The 16,408-nt window shown below is 38.9% G+C and overlaps 1 protein-coding gene across 1 annotated transcript in view; it reads left to right on the top strand.

Annotated features, from left to right (window-relative positions):
* ANKRD60 (ankyrin repeat domain 60) overlaps window positions 1-16,147 on the top strand; it is a 50,277-nt gene extending 34,130 nt beyond the window's left edge. Inside the window, exon 4 of the mRNA XM_053716000.1 lies at window positions 15,416-16,147. Within this exon, the coding sequence (XP_053571975.1) occupies window positions 15,416-15,813 (398 nt within the window). The 3' untranslated portion in view covers window positions 15,814-16,147. The remainder of the gene's footprint in view (window positions 1-15,415) is intronic.
* Window positions 16,148-16,408: the final 261 nt, after the last annotated feature.

Genomic DNA, 16,408 nt, shown 5'->3' with positions numbered 1-16,408 from the left:
TTATAGACATTTTATTCCATATTGACCTATGAGACAATGTTTCCCACTGTTAATGATGCTAACCAAATTAATCTTTAGCCTCTCCCAACATATCTATTATGTAAATGTAACATAATATATTGAACTAATTGTAAAGGGCCATACTATTGAAAAAAATGACATGCTCTAATTTGAGCTGTGATTTTATCACTATTGACCCTGAAACTCTGGGTTTAAACCCTGCAAAGGGTTTAAGTACAAAGTTAAAGTACTACTCAAGACCAGCAGTTGTCTGCAACTCCAAAGAAGTGCTTGTATGTGGTTAACACATAGTTACAGTATCAATAGTGATAAAATGACATGTTCAACCAAATGATAATTGTTTTCTCCCTCACTATACAGGGAGTGCAGAATTATTAGGCAAATTAGTATTTTGACCACATCATCCTCTTTATGCATGTTGTCTTACTCCAAGCTGTATAGGCTTGAAAGCCTACTACCAATTAAGCATATTAGGTGATGTGCATCTCTGTAATGAGAAGGGGTGTGGTCTAATGACATCAACACCCTATATCAGGTGTGCATAATTATTAGGCAACTTCCTTTCCTTTGGCAAAATGGGTCAAAAGAAGGACTTGACAGGCTCAGAAAAGTCAAAAATAGTGAGATATCTTGCAGAGGGATGCAGCACTCTTAAAATTGCAAAGCTTCTGAAGCGTGATCATCGAACAATCAAGCGTTTCATTCAAAATAGTCAACAGGGTCGCAAGAAGCGTGTGGAAAAACCAAGGCGCAAAATAACTGCCCATGAACTGAGAAAAGTCAAGCGTGCAGCTGCCAAGATGCCACTTGCCACCAGTTTGGCCATATTTCAGAGCTGCAACATCACTGGAGTGCCCAAAAGCACAAGGTGTGCAATACTCAGAGACATGGCCAAGGTAAGAAAGGCTGAAAGACGACCACCACTGAACAAGACACACAAGCTGAAACGTCAAGACTGGGACAAGAAATATCTCAAGACTGATTTTTCTAAGGTTTTATGGACTGATGAAATGAGAGTGAGTCTTGATGGGCCAGATGGATGGGCCCGTGGCTGGATTGGTAAAGGGCAGAGAGCTCCAGTCCGACTCAGACGCCAGCAAGGTGGAGGTGGAGTACTGGTTTGGGCTGGTATCATCAAAGATGAGCTTGTGGGGCCTTTTCGGGTTGGGGATGGAGTCAAGCTCAACTCCCAGTCCTACTGCCAGTTTCTGGAAGACACCTTCTTCAAGCAGTGGTACAGGAAGAAGTCTGCATCCTTCAAGAAAAACATGATTTTCATGCAGGACAATGCTCCATCACACGCGTCCAAGTACTCCACAGCGTGGCTGGCAAGAAAGGGTATAAAAGAAGAAAATCTAATGACATGACCTCCTTGTTCACCTGATCTGAACCCATTGAGAACCTGTGGTCCATCATCAAATGTGAGATTTACAAGGAGGGAAAACAGTACACCTCTCTGAACAGTGTCTGGGAGGCTGTGGTTGCTGCTGCACGCAATGTTGATGGTGAACAGATCAAAACACTGACAGAATCCATGGATGGCAGGCTTTTAAGTGTCCTTGCAAAGAAAGGTGGCTATATTGGTCACTGATTTGTTTTTGTTTTGTTTTTGAATGTCAGAAATGTATATTTGTGAATGTTGAGATGTTATATTGGTTTCACTGGTAAAAATAAATAATTGAAATGGGTATATATTTGTTTTTTGTTAAGTTGCCTAATAATTATGCACAGTAATAGTCACCTGCACACACAGATATCCCCCTAAAATAGCTATAACTAAAAACAAACTAAAAACTACTTCCAAAACTATTCAGCTTTGATATTAATGAGTTTTTTGGGTTCATTGAGAACATGGTTGTTGTTCAATAATAAAATTAATCCTCAAAAATACAACTTGCCTAATAATTCTGCACTCCCTGTAATGGTCCTTTAAGTTGCATCTGGTGGTTTAGAGCTTCGGTGGAGACATCTAGAAGAAGCAAAATACTGTATATTATTTAAATGCTCCTCAAAGCAATGCGTTTTATTCATGACTGAAATCTTACATTATTTTTACGTCAATTTTTTTATTGTCTTCTCTTGTACAATATCTGTTTGAGAAAAAAAAAGAAATTCTCAGTCGAGGGAAAAAAATCGTAAAATGTGTTCTTTTGCATCCTCTGATTCTTGCTAAGACCAATCATGTATATATTTTTTTATTATTTTTGATAATTTTAAGGTCTTTTTTTGCAACTATATATAAAATGATGCAATGGGCTAGTTCTCATTTTGGTATAGCCAAACTGCCCAAATTCTCAAAATTAACCCCCAAAACTATATATATTTTTAAAGTAGACAACCCGAAGGTATTAATCTAGGTTAATTTTGGTATATTTGATGCCGCTATTTGGCTGCCAAATATGATCATATGAAAAATCGTTCACTTTTGGATTTCTCGTTGAAATTTTTTACTCACAACTACTGCAGTCATATGACAAATGGTTGTAAAAGCTTCTCTGTGATTCCTTTTGTTTAGAAATAGCAGACATGCATGGCTTTGCAACTGGTTTTTGCTAAATAAAAAGAAACAAATTTCAGCTGTGCATCACATTTCTACAATTCACGGCAGTGAAGGGGTTAATCAATTAGCTATGGGACTGTGTACTGTAAAACTGGTTTCCCATTAATGGGCCAGATTTTAAGTGGTGCAGTATTTAACGCTCCAACTTGCACACTAACTCTAGTAGTAAGCTTTTTGCACTCGCCAGGTAGATCGCATATTACAAGTTGAAAGTAAAAAGTTTTCACTTGCACGCTGACCAGATGCATGCAAAAAACCTAACACCCTACTCGTGTTTAAACCTGATCACATATTCTCAAGTGCACTAACTTGACATGAAAATATGAATATTTCACATTCCAATGTTCTTCACATGTAATAATATGTTCTATTTATCATAAATATATATTTCTACATATATCTGATGTTTTTTTGGTACAATATATAGGTATAGATAGACACAGATATATGCAGGGATATCTAATTATGAATACTTAGAACATATTCTGCTATGTGAAGAGCATTGGAATGTGAAATATTTACAGTAAAAACATAGTTTAACACTTTTTTATTAAAAATAAATATTGCATAAATATGCTTTAACATGTTTCATCTACTTGACTTTAAAGGGCTCCAATGCATCTCTTGAGCTCTCTCTCTCTCCATATTTATTTGTGTTTATATGTGTATATATGTCTGTAAATACATATATACACGTATAAAAACATATATACACACACATACATATATATAGACATGTATATGTATTTTATCCCTGTGTTAAAGCCCTTTGCAGCCTTCTTTTTTATGTAACACCCGAGACCTTACAACTTTTTTGTGCAATCATTTTTTTAAATAATTTTTATTAGATAGGGTTGTAATAAAACTTTGTAATACGAGCGCTACATCTGAAATGCGTAAACAGCTGTGATAAACACCTTATCGCACATGTAGCTTTTAGAGCACCTCTCGTAATCTGGCCCAGTGTGTTACTAATTACTTTTTGTAACAGCTGCGGAGTATAAAATGTATGAAAAAAGTGTCTCTTTATGTTTCTTTTTGTAAATTAGTTGGATTTGCTCTTTTAAACTACAACCCATCAAAATAGGCTAAGCTTGCAGAGAGATCATACTTCCTTATCACTCAAATTCTTCTCTTATAGCTGTCTCTATTTAATACTTAGAAAGAACAATTGAAAAATAGCATTTTAGAACTTTATCTCTCCTACTTCCCACTGGGCATGTAATTTATTCTACTGGCTGTGTTACATAGCTTGAAGGTAGGGATACCACAGGCAAAATCAGTTATTTCAATTGCCAAGATAAAGGCAAAGGAGATATTTGTAAACAATTTAAAACACTCCAGCATGTAAAATTGATCTTTAAGAACGAATGAAAGGAGAGAAAAATTTAGGGTAAACTGTCCCTTTAAGGGTAATATATTCTGAAGTGTAGGGATTACCTTCCCACTTGACACCCCCCACCATCCCTGTCTGATCCCTCTCAAACATCTCTGCCCCCCCCCAACACTGGTAACCACCATCTTAGGTACTGGCAGCCAATCTGTCAATATCCAGTTTAGGACTTTATTTAAGTAGTTTATTTTTATTTTCTGTAGTGTAGCTTGTCTGCCAGTAACAAATTAGTGCATTTTTTTTTATTTATTATTTTTTTTCCCTGTAGTGTAGGGTCCCCCCTCCCCACCTCACCCTTTACGCGATCATTTGTTTTCTGTAGTGTAGGGACTAATCTCCCCCTCAACCTATATTTTTTTCTGTAGCGTAGGGCTTCATCCCTCCCCCAATGCAGTAAATACTTTTTTAAGTTCATTTTTATCTGTCAAGTACACCAAGTTCTTATAGTATCTATCAAGCACATTATGATAAAGACAATCCTCAGCTAATTACAGCATGGTAATTTTAACCTTGTTAATATCTAGAAAATATCCTCAGGATTTTTTCTTTTAATTGGAATGCAGAATATTTTTACTCGCTAATTACAGATACACATCTCTTTAAAGGTTTTCTAAAGTTGCCATTTGTTTTTAATCTTAAAAGGAACACATCTTGATGAGCCAGGCTGTATCAAGAGGGTTCACATAGAAAGGCATGTTTAGGCTTTTAATAGTTTTTTTACCGGGGGGGGGGGGACTTCAGCTTTTATAGCTGAACTGATATGAAAGCTTCTTGGAAGATGTTTTAGTAAGGTTGTCTTTCTGATTCTTAACTATACACATGAAAAAATGTATCAAGATTGCAGGCAGAGAAGGTCTTAACCCCTTAAGGACCACAGCACTTTTCAATTTTCTGACTGTTTGGGACCAGGGCTATTTTTTACATTTCTGCTGTGTTTGTGTTTAGCTGTGATTTTCCTCTTACTCATTTACTGTACTCACACATATTGTATACCATTTTTCTCGCCATTAAATTGAATTTCTAAAGGTACCATTATTTATTTCATGTAAGTGGCAAGAGTCCATGAGCTAGTGACAGATGGGATATACGTCACTAGCTCATGGACTTTTGCCACTATGAAAGAAATTAGTTTATCAGGTAAGTTCTTACATAAATTATGTTTTTCATCATATCTTATAATTTACTATAAAAAAATTAAATGATAAAATATGATGAAATAAACACACTTTCTCCAACATAGGTGTGTCCGGTCCACGGCGTCATCCTTACTTGTGGGATATTCTCTTCCCCAACAGGAAATGGCAAAGAGCCCAGCAAAGCTGGTCATATGATCCCTCCTAGGCTCCGCCTACCCCAGTCATTCTCTTTGCCGTTGCACAGGCAACATCTCCACGGAGATGGCTAAGAGTTTTTTGGTGTTTAAATGTAGTTTTTATTCTTCAATCAAGTGTTTGTTATTTTAAAATAGTGCTGGTATGTACTATTTACTCTGAAACAGAAAAGAGAAGAAGATTTCTGTTTGTAAGAGGAAGATGATTTTAGCAAACGTTACTAAAATCGATTGCTGTTTCCACACAGGACTGTTGAGATGAAGTAACTTCAGTTGGGGGAAGCAGTTGGCAGACTTTTTCTGCCTGAGGTATGACTGGCCACATTTCTAACAAGACTTTGTAATGCTGGAAGGCTGTCATTTTCCCTATGGGGACCGGTAAGCCATTTTCTTAGATTAAGCAAAAGAATAAAAGGCTTTATAAGGGCTTATAAAACTGGTAGACATTTTTCTGGGCTAAAACGATTACTTTGCTAAGCATATTTGACAGATTATAACTCTTATAGTTATTATAATCTTGGGGATTGTTGTTAAAAAACGGCAGGCACTGTATGGACACCTTTTTCAGATGGGGGCCTTCTCTAGTCATAGGCAGAGCCTCATTTTCGCGCCACTAATGCGCAGTTGTTTTTGGAAGGCAAGGCATGCAGATGCATGTGTGAGGAGCTAAGAACCACTGAAAAAGCTTATAGAAGGCGTCATTTGGTATCGTATTCCCCCCTGGGCTTGGTTGGGTCTCAGCAAAGCAGATACCTGGGACTGTATAGGGGTTAAATGTAAAAACGGCTCCGGTTCCGTTATTTTAAGGGTTAAAGCTTTCAAATTTGGTGTGCAATACTTTTAAGGCTTTAAGATACTGTGGTGAAATTTTGGTGAATTTTGAACAATTGCTTCATGCTTTTTCGCATATTCAGTAATAAAGTGTGTTCTGTTTAAAATTTAAAGTGACAGTAACGGTTTTATTTTAAAACGTGTTTTGTGCTTTGTTGACAAGTTTAAGCCTGTTTAACATGTCTGAACCATCAGATAAGCGATGTTCTATATGTATGAAAGCCAATGTGTCTCCCCATTTAAATATATGTGATAATTGTGACATAGTGTCCAAACAAAGTAGGGACAATGATGCCACAGATAATAATAGTGCCCAAGATGATTCTTCAGATGAGGGGAGTAAGCATGGTACTGCATCACCCCCTTCTGTGTCTACACCAGTTTTGCCCACACAAGAGGCCCCTAGTACATCTAGTGCGCCAATACTTATTACTATGCAACAATTAACGGCTGTTATGGATAATTCTATTGCAAATATTTTATCTAAAATGCCTACTTATCAAAGAAAGCGCGATTGCTCTGTTTTAAACACTGAAGAGCAAGAGGACGCTGATGATAACGTTTCTGACATACCCTCACACCAATCTGAAGGGGCCAGGAGGGAGGTTTTGTCTGAGGGAGAAATGTCAGATTCAGGAAAAATTTCTCAGCAAGCTGAACCTGATGTTGTAACATTTAAATTTAAATTAGAACATCTCCGCGCACTGCTTAAGGAGGTATTATCTACTCTGGATGATTGTGACAATTTGGTCATTCCAGAGAAATTATGTAAGATGGACAAGTTCCTAGAGGTTCCGGTGCCCCCCGATGTTTTTCCTATACCCAAGCGGGTGGCGGACATAGTAAATAAGGAATGGGAAAGGCCCGGCATACCTTTTGTTCCTCCCCCTATATTTAAGAAATTCTTTCCTATAGTCGACCCCAGAAAGGACTTATGGCAGACAGTCCCTAAGGTCGAGGGGGCGGTCTCTACTTTAAACAAACGCACTACTATTCCCATAGAAGATAGTTGTGCTTTCAAAGATCCTATGGATAAAAAATTAGAGGGTTTGCTTAAAAAGATGTTTGTTCAGCAAGGTTACCTTCTACAACCAATTTCATGCATTGTTCCTGTCACTACGGCAGCGTGTTTCTGGTTCGAAGAACTAGAAAAGTCGCTCAATAAAGAATCTTCATATGAGGAGGTTATGGACTGAGTTCAAGCACTTAAATTGGCTAACTCTTTTATTCTAGATGCCGCTTTGCAATTAGCTAGATTAGCGGCGAAAAATTCAGGGTTTGCTATTGTGGCGCGCAGAGCGCTCTGGCTAAAGTCTTGGTCAGCGGATGTGTCTTCCAAGACAAAATTGCTTAACATCCCTTTCAAGGGCAAAACACTGTTTGGTCCTGATTTGAAAGAGATTATTTCAGACATCACTGGGGGAAAGGGCCACGCCCTTCCTCAGGATAGGTCTTTTAAGGCTAGAAATAAGCCTAATTTTCGTCCCTTTCGCAGAAACGGACCAACCTCTACTTCTACATCCTCTAAGCAAGAGGGTAATACTTCTCAACCCAAACCAGCCTGGAGACCGATGCAAGGCTGGAACAAGGGTAAGCAGGCCAAGAAGCCTGCCACTGCTACCAAAACAGCATGAAGGGATGGCCCCCGATCCGGGACCGGATCTGGTGGGGGGCAGACTTTCTCTCTTTGCTCAGGCCTGGGCAAGAGATGTTCAGGATCCTTGGGCGCTAGAAATAGTTTCTCAAGGTTATCTCCTGGAATTCAAGGAACTACCCCCAAGGGGAAGGTTCCACAGGTCTCAATTATCTTCAAACCAAATAAAAAGACAGGCATTCTTACATTGTGTAGAAGACCTGTTAAAGATGGGAGTAATTCATCCAGTTCCAATAGGAGAACAAGGGATGGGGTTTTACTCCAACCTGTTCATAGTTCCCAAAAAAGAGGGAACATTCAGACCAATTCTAGATCTCAAAATCCTAAACAAATTTCTCAGGGTTCCATCGTTCAAAATGGAAACCATTCGAACGATCCTTCCTACCATCCAGGAAGGTCAATTTATGACCACGGTGGATTTAAAGGATGCGTACCTACATATTCCTATCCACAAGGAACATCATCAGTTCCTAAGGTTCGCTTTTCTGGACAAGCATTACCAGTTTGTGGCACTTCCATTCGGATTAGCTACTGCTCCGAGAATTTTCACAAAGGTACTAGGGTCCCTTCTAGCGGTTCTAAGACCAAGGGGCATTGCAGTAGTACCGTACTTGGACGACATCCTGATTCAAGCGTCGTCTCTGTCAAAAGCAAAGGCTCATACGGACATCGTCCTAGCCTTTCTCAGATCTCACGGATGGAAAGTGAACATAGAAAAAAGTTCTCTTTCCCCGTCAACAAGAGTTCCCTTCTTGGGAACAATAATAGACTCCTTAGAAATGAGGATTTTTCTGACAGAGGTCAGAAAATCAAAACTTCTAAGCTCTTGTCAAGTTCTTCATTCTGTTCTTCGTCCTTCCATAGCGCAGTGCATGGAAGTAATAGGATTGATGGTTGCAGCAATGGACATAGTTCCTTTTGCACGAATTCATCTAAGACCATTACAACTGTGCATGCTCAGACAGTGGAATGGGGATTATACAGACTTGTCTCCGACGATTCAAGTAGATCAAAGGACCAGAGATTCACTCCGTTGGTGGCTAATCCTGGACAACCTGTCACAGGGAATGAGCTTCCGCAGACCAGAGTGGGTCATTGTCACGACCGACGCCAGTCTGGTGGGCTGGGGCGCGGTCTGGGAACCCCTGAAAGCTCAGGGTCTATGGTCTCGGGAGGAATCTCTTCTCCCGATAAACATTCTGGAACTGAGAGCGATATTCAATGCTCTCAAAGCTTGGCCTCATCTAGCAAAGGCCAAATTCATAAGGTTTCAATCAGACAACATGACGACAGTTGCATATATCAACCATCAGGGGGAACAAGGAGTTCCCTGGCGATGGAGGAAGTGACCAATATAATTCAATGGGCGGAGGATCACTCCTGCCACTTGTCTGCAATCCACATCCCAGGAGTGGAAAATTGGGAAGCGGATTTTCTGAGTCGTCAGACATTCCATCCGGGGGAGTGGGAACTCCACCCGGAAATCTTTGCCCAAATAACTCAATTATGGGGCATTCCAGACATGGATCTGATGGCCTCTCGTCAGAACTTCAAGGTTCCTTGTTACGGGTCCAGATCCAGGGATCCCAAGGCGACTCTAGTAGATGCACTAGTAGCACCTTGGACCTTCAACCTAGCTTATGTATTCCCACCGTTTCCTCTCATTCCCAGGCTGGTAGCCAGGATCAACCAGGAGAGGGCTTCGGTGATCTTGATAGCTCCTGCGTGGCCACGCAGGACTTGGTATGCAGACCTGGTGAATATGTCATCGGCTCCACCATGGAAGCTACCTTTGAGACAGGACCTTCTTGTTCAAGGTCCATTCGAACATCCGAATCTGGTTTCCCTCCAACTGACTGCCTGGAGATTGAACGCTTGATTTTATCAAAGCGTGGGTTTTCAGATTCTGTAATAGATACTCTGATTCAGGCTAGAAAGCCTGTAACTAGAAAAATTTACCATAAGATATGGAAAAGATATATCTGTTGGTGTGAATCTAAAGGATTCCCATGGAACAAGATAAAAATTCCTAAGATTTTATCCTTTCTACAAGAAGGTTTGGAGAAGGGATTATCTGCAAGTTCTCTGAAGGGACAGATTTCGGCGTTATCTGTTTTACTTCACAAAAGGCTGGCAGCTGTGCCAGACGTTCAAGCGTTTGTTCAGGCTCTGGTTAGAATCAAGCCTGTTTACAGACCTTTGACTCCTCCCTGGAGTCTTAATCTAGTTCTTTCAGTTCTTCAAGGGGTTCCGTTTGAACCCTTACATTCCGTAGATATTAAGTTATTATCTTGGAAAGTTTTGTTTTTGGTTGCAATTTCTTCTGCTAGAAGAGTTTCTGAGTTATCTGCTCTGCAGTGTTCTCCGCCCTATCTGGTGTTCCATGCAGATAAGGTGGTTTTGCGGACTAAGCCTGGTTTTCTTCCGAAAGTTGTTTCCAACAAGAATATTAACCAGGAGATAGTTGTACCTTCTTTGTGTCCGAATCCAGTTTCTAAGAAGGAACGTTTGTTACACAATTTGGACGTAGTCCGTGCTCTAAAATTCTATTTAGAGGCCACTAAAGATTTCAGACAAACTTCTTCTTTGTTTGTTGTTTATTCTGGTAAAAGGAGAGGTCAAAAAGCAACTTCTACCTCTCTTTCTTTTTGGCTTAAAAGCATTATCCGATTGGCTTATGAGACTGCCGGACGGCAGCCGCCTGAAAGAATCACAGCTCACTCCACTAGGGCTGTGGCTTCCACATGGGCCTTCAAGAACAAGGCTTCTGTTGACCAGATATGTAAGGCAGCGACTTGGTCTTCACTGCACACTTTTGCCAAATTTTACAAATTTGATACTTTTGCTTCTTCAGAGGCTATTTTTGGGAGAAAGGTTTTGCAAGCCGTGGTGCCTTCCATTTAGGTGACCTGATTTGCTCCCTCCCTTCATCCGTGTCCTAAAGCTTTGGTATTGGTTCCCACAAGTAAGGATGACGCCGTGGACCGGACACACCTATGTTGGAGAAAACAGAATTTATGCTTACCTGATAAATTACTTTCTCCAACGGTGTGTCCGGTCCACGGCCCGCCCTGGTTTTTTTAATCAGGTCAGATGAATTATTTTCTCTAACTACAGTCACCACGGTATCATGTGATTTCTCCTATGCATATTTCCTCCTGTACGTCGGTCGAATGACTGGGGTAGGCGGAGCCTAGGAGGGATCATATGACCAGCTTTGCTGGGCTCTTTGCCATTTCCTGTTGGGGAAGAGAATATCCCACAAGTAAGGATGACGCCGTGGACCGGACACACCGTTGGAGAAAGTAATTTATCAGGTAAGCATAAATTCTGTTTTTTCTAACTTTGACCCCCAAAATCTGTTACACATCTACAACCCAAAAAACACCCATGCTAAATAGTTTCTAAATTTTGTCCTGAGTTTAGAAATACCCAATGTTTACATGTTCTTTGCTTTTTTTGCAAGTTATAGGGCAATAAATACAAGTAGCACTTTGCTATTTCCAAACCATTTTTTAAAAAAAAATTAGCGCTAGTTACATTGTAAAATTGATATCTGTCAGGAATTCCTGAATAACCCTTCACATGTATGTTTTTTTTTTTTTTAGTAGACAACCCAAAGTATTGATCTAGGTCCATTTTGGTATATTTCATGCCACCATTTCACAGCTAAATGCGATCAAATAAAACAAATTGTTCACTTTTTCACAATTTTAGGTTTCTTACTGAAATTATTTACAAACAGTTAGTGCAATCATGGCACAAATCGTTGTAAATGCTTCTCTGGGATCCTCTTAATTCAGAAATAGCAGACATATATGACTTTGGCGTTGCTTTTTGGTAATTAGAAGGCCACTAATTGCCGCTGTGCACCACACTTGTATTATGCCCAGTAGTTAAGGGGTTAATTGGGGAGCTTGTAGGGTTAATTTTTGCTTTAGTGTAGCGATCAGCCTCCCACCTGACACATCCCACCCCCTGATCCCTCCCAAACAGCTCTCTTCCTTCCCCCACCCCACAATTGTTCCGCCATCTTTAGTACTGGCAGAAAGTCTGCCAGTACTAAAATTAAAGGCTTTTTAAAAAAAAAAAAAAAAAAATATATATATATATATATATATATATATATATATATTGCTGTGTAGGATACTCCTTAGCCCCCAACCTGCCTGATCCCCCACAAACAGCTCTCTAACCCTCCCTCCTCTACCTTATTGTCCACCATCTTGGGTACTGGCAGCTCTCTGCCATGACCCATTTTGCCATATAATTTACTCTGCTCTGTCTTGAGCAGAGAGGAATTGTTGCTTGTATTGGCAATTCACATACCATGTGTGAACTCTTGGGAGGTGGATCATCCCAGCAGTTGATCGGTCCATTTTCGATTGCTCAGTGATCAATATGGGCTTACGGGACATAGATCTGCTGGCTTCTCACTTAAATCTCCATGCATCCAAGCTATTCTACAAGATCAAAAGATCCAAAGGCTCACATAATAGTTACCTTGGTATGTACATGGGAATTTCATCTAGCATACCTGTTTTCTTTGCTTGTTTTTCTTCTAAGAGTAATTTCTTGGGTCAAACAGGAGTCAGCGTAAGTAATAATTGCTCCAGTCTGGCATTGCAGAACTTGGTATGCAGACATAGTGCAGATGTCCTCTTGCTTTCCATGGCTTTTTCCTCTGAGACAAGACCTGCTGTCTCAAGGTTCACTTACTATTAAGATCTCAAATACATTTGATGGTGCAGAGATTGAACACCTAGTTTGGGAACATAGAGATTTCTTTGATTCAGCCATTGAATCTATAATGCAGGCCAGAAAGCCTATAATACAGGAGATTTATCACAAGATTATAAGACATATTTTGAGTGGTGTTTTTTTGGTTTCCTAGAATCCGTCAATTTTTTCAGGATGGCCTTAACAAGTATTTGTCTGCTAATTTCCAAATGGTTGAATTTCTGCTTTATCTCTTTTCATAGGGAATTGGCTAAACTTCCTGAGGTTCAGACTTTTGTTCAGGCCTTAGTTAGAATTAGGCTACTGAGGCAGCCTATTTCTCCACCCTGGAATCTGAACTCCCTTTTCTCTGTATTACAAGGTTCTTCTCTTGAACCATTGCATTCCATTGATATCGACTTGACTTGAGATTCTACATTTCTTGCTATTCAAAGTGAAGGCTATAATTTGTACTAAATAAGATTTTCTTCCTAAGGAAAATACCAATCAAGAGATGGTTGTTCCATTATGTTCAGATCATGCTAACTCTAGGTAGCGGATATTACATAGTTTAAATGTAGTAAACACTTTGGAGTTTTATCTCTAAGCAACTAAAAGATTTCAGACAAACTTCTAGTTTGTTTTTTTCACTACTAAGTCTAGCAAGGGGCAGAAGGCTACTAAGGTAACATTGGACCCTTGACTCATAAAAAGGGATTCAAGAGTTTCTTGAAGAGGGGAAGGTCGCCTTCTAAGAATATTACAGCTCTTTCTACAGAAGCAATTGCAACATTATGAGTTTTTTAAAAAAAAATGATGCATCTTTGGAGCAGATTTTCAGAGCTGCGACATATCTTCTCTGTCTACTTTTTTCAGAGTTTATCACTTTGAGGTTTTGTTTTTTTGCAAGCAGCTTTTGTCAGGAAAGTCCTTCATGCGGCAGTGTCGGCTAAATAAGAACTGCCAGAAAAATTGTCTCACTCTTTCCGTAACATAGAACATTGGCTTGGGTATTAATCCCATATGTTATGGAGAACTGTGGACCATCATCATTTTACGAAAGAAAACAAAATGTATGCTTACCTGATAAATTATTTTCTTTCAGAATGATGATGGTCTACAGGCCTCGCCCTTTTCAATTTTTGGGCGACAGTTCTAATGACACCTCTGCAGACCCTGCTTTTGTTCCCTACATAATGTTTCCTATTTTTTTACTCGGCTATACGTTAAATTAAGAGAGAAGGTGGGAGGGATTTTAAGCTCTGATGTGTTCTTGACCTCCTCCTAGTGGTGGTAAATATATCCCATATGTTATGGAGGACTGTGGACCATCATAGTTCTGAAAGAAAATAATTTATCAGGTAAGAATAAATTGTAGTTTACACTTTTATTAAAATACTATAACACAGAACTACATGAAAAACTTGGTTTAGCGCTCAAGCAATATCTGGCATGGCGAGAAGTCTAGTATTTAAGGGATTTATCTAACTAAGATGTTAGCAAGCACTGGATTATCACTCAAGTGGTTTAAAAAAGTAACTTGTAAAATGAGCCCAGAAATAGAAGCTGTACTGATTGTGCTTGAGTAATGTTAACTCGCAATGGCACTAACATTTTTGAGTTTGGTTAATAAAATAATAAATGCAGTAAACAATATGTTTTAAAAAAAATATTTAGTCTTGACTGAAATGTTTATCTATGGCAAGACAACAGAAATGTCTTGCAATTACAAAGTTTGTACTGTCTCTAACAAGAGTTAGCAGAGAATAGGTTGGGGGGAAAGTGGTATTTACTGCCTACATCAGAATGTCTTTTTATTTTCCTGTCTTGCTTACCAAAATAATAGTGCTAATATAATAATGAAAACCTTTTGGAAACGTACAGTTTGTATGCTTTTTTTTCTTTTTTCTGTCCATCACATATTACTGCAAGGTACAAAAATAAGAACAATCCTTGCTTCCTTTTAATTATGACTTTTTCTTGTTTAAAATTGCGTGCCCTATGTGAATTATGAAAGTTTAATTTTGACTAGACTGTCCCTTAAGACATTATATTCATGAGTTAAGCACACCTCTACCTAATATTACAATAAATCAGGGCTCTGCAAACCCAGTAGCCAGGTAGCCCTTGTCTCCTAAAATTTTACCCCGTCTCCTAACTTTTCGGGTTATTCTCCATATACAACCCTAACCCTGTCTACATATATACAAATAACACTTTCTGGCTCCAAAATTTTAAACCTACTTATCGACCACTACAAAAAAATGTTTTCTCCTACTCTCTGAGCAAATTTAAAAGTAAGATACAAGGGAAAACAAAATGAAAGAAGAAAAGATAAAAAAAAAACTCACACAAAACTAATCATGCTTAAGGGAAGGGCATGTTTGACTTAGAAACCAACACTGATTTTTTTTTGTATCTTAGCTTTAAAAACGTATACAGTAATGTGAACCTATGAATTTACCACCATATTTGAGACGCAAAAAAGCACTATTTATATAAGGTTTGTTCTTGTACTGGTTAAAGGGACACTCAAGTCAAAATTAAACTTTTATGATTCAGATAGAGCTCACAGTTTTAAACAGCTTTCCAATTCCACTTCCATTTTCTAAATTTGCACAATCTTTATATATACGCACTTTCTGATGAATGTGCAAGATTTACAGAATATACTCGTATGCATTTTGTTATTGGCTGATGGCTGTCACATGATGCAGGGAAAATAGAACTAACTTTAAAATTTGTCTGAAATCTACTACTCAATTTAAATTCGAACAAAGGTTCTTTTGCATTGTCTTTGTATTATGCTTTTACTGATTATGCTATTCTGCTGTGTTTAGTGGTCCTTTTAAATGACAATTATCATATCTTCTGTCTCATTCTTATGTATCTGTATTCTCATTTCAGGTGCCAGTGTACATTACAAAACTCCCTTGGGAAATAGCCCTCTACATGTGACTGCGGCAATGGGCAACTGTGACTGCACAGATGAACTGTTGGCACATGGCGCACAAACTCATGATCCTAACAGAAGTGGGGATACAGCACTTGACCTGGCACGCCTGTGGGGACAAAAAACTGTTGAGCGAAGACTTTTCCTGTTCCAGTGGAGGCAGAGGGCTGCCTCTGTATCAGTTAAGACTCATCTGGACTACTCTGAGCTTTTTGCTCATCAGAAATTTGACTCCAAGTTGATTACCTGGAGGAGTGGAACCCACGCCAAACGTTATATGGCAAATCTAGTGCAGCATAAAGAGTTTTGTGGTACTGGTATCAATGCGCCTCAAAAACAAAACAATGCTTAAAGGTCTGAGTGAGGAAATACACACAGCACTTTCGTCTTCTGTTTTCTTAGAAAAATGTTGTGAGAGCCTGTAAACTTGTATTGTGCGGTACTCTGGTGAAAGAGTAGGTTAACACTGTACTTTAACCTTTTCCCTACCAGAGATGCTTGCAATTCAGCTAAATGTATTCTAGCATTTAATGGGGTTTTGTACTTCAAATGTTACATGTATGAAATGTGTAGATTTGTGAGCCATATGGATTTAGCTGATTGTAACGGGCTTATATATAATATGGCCTAGAGTCAAAACAGAGAACGGAGTCCAACAATTGTCAGTACCAAGTTTATTTGCTGTGAGATACAATTAGAAGGATTGCTCCCAAAACATCTGACTTATGACAGGAAAAAAGCAATTGTCTATGTTTAAAGGGCCACTAAACCCAAAATCTTTCTTTCATGATTCAGATAGAGAATAGAAATTTAAATAACATTACACTTTACTTCCATTATTTATTTTGCTTCATTTTTTAAATATCCTTAGTTGAAGAAAAAGCAATGCACATGGTGAGCCAATCACGCAAGGCTTCTATGTGCAGCAACCAATCAGCAGCTAGTGA

The sequence above is a fragment of the Bombina bombina genome, chromosome 1, assembly GCF_027579735.1.
Source record: "Bombina bombina isolate aBomBom1 chromosome 1, aBomBom1.pri, whole genome shotgun sequence".
NCBI classification, from domain to species: domain Eukaryota; kingdom Metazoa; phylum Chordata; class Amphibia; order Anura; family Bombinatoridae; genus Bombina; species Bombina bombina.
The sequence above is the reverse complement of the archived record's forward strand: the minus strand, read 5'-3'. Positions and strand labels throughout refer to the sequence as shown.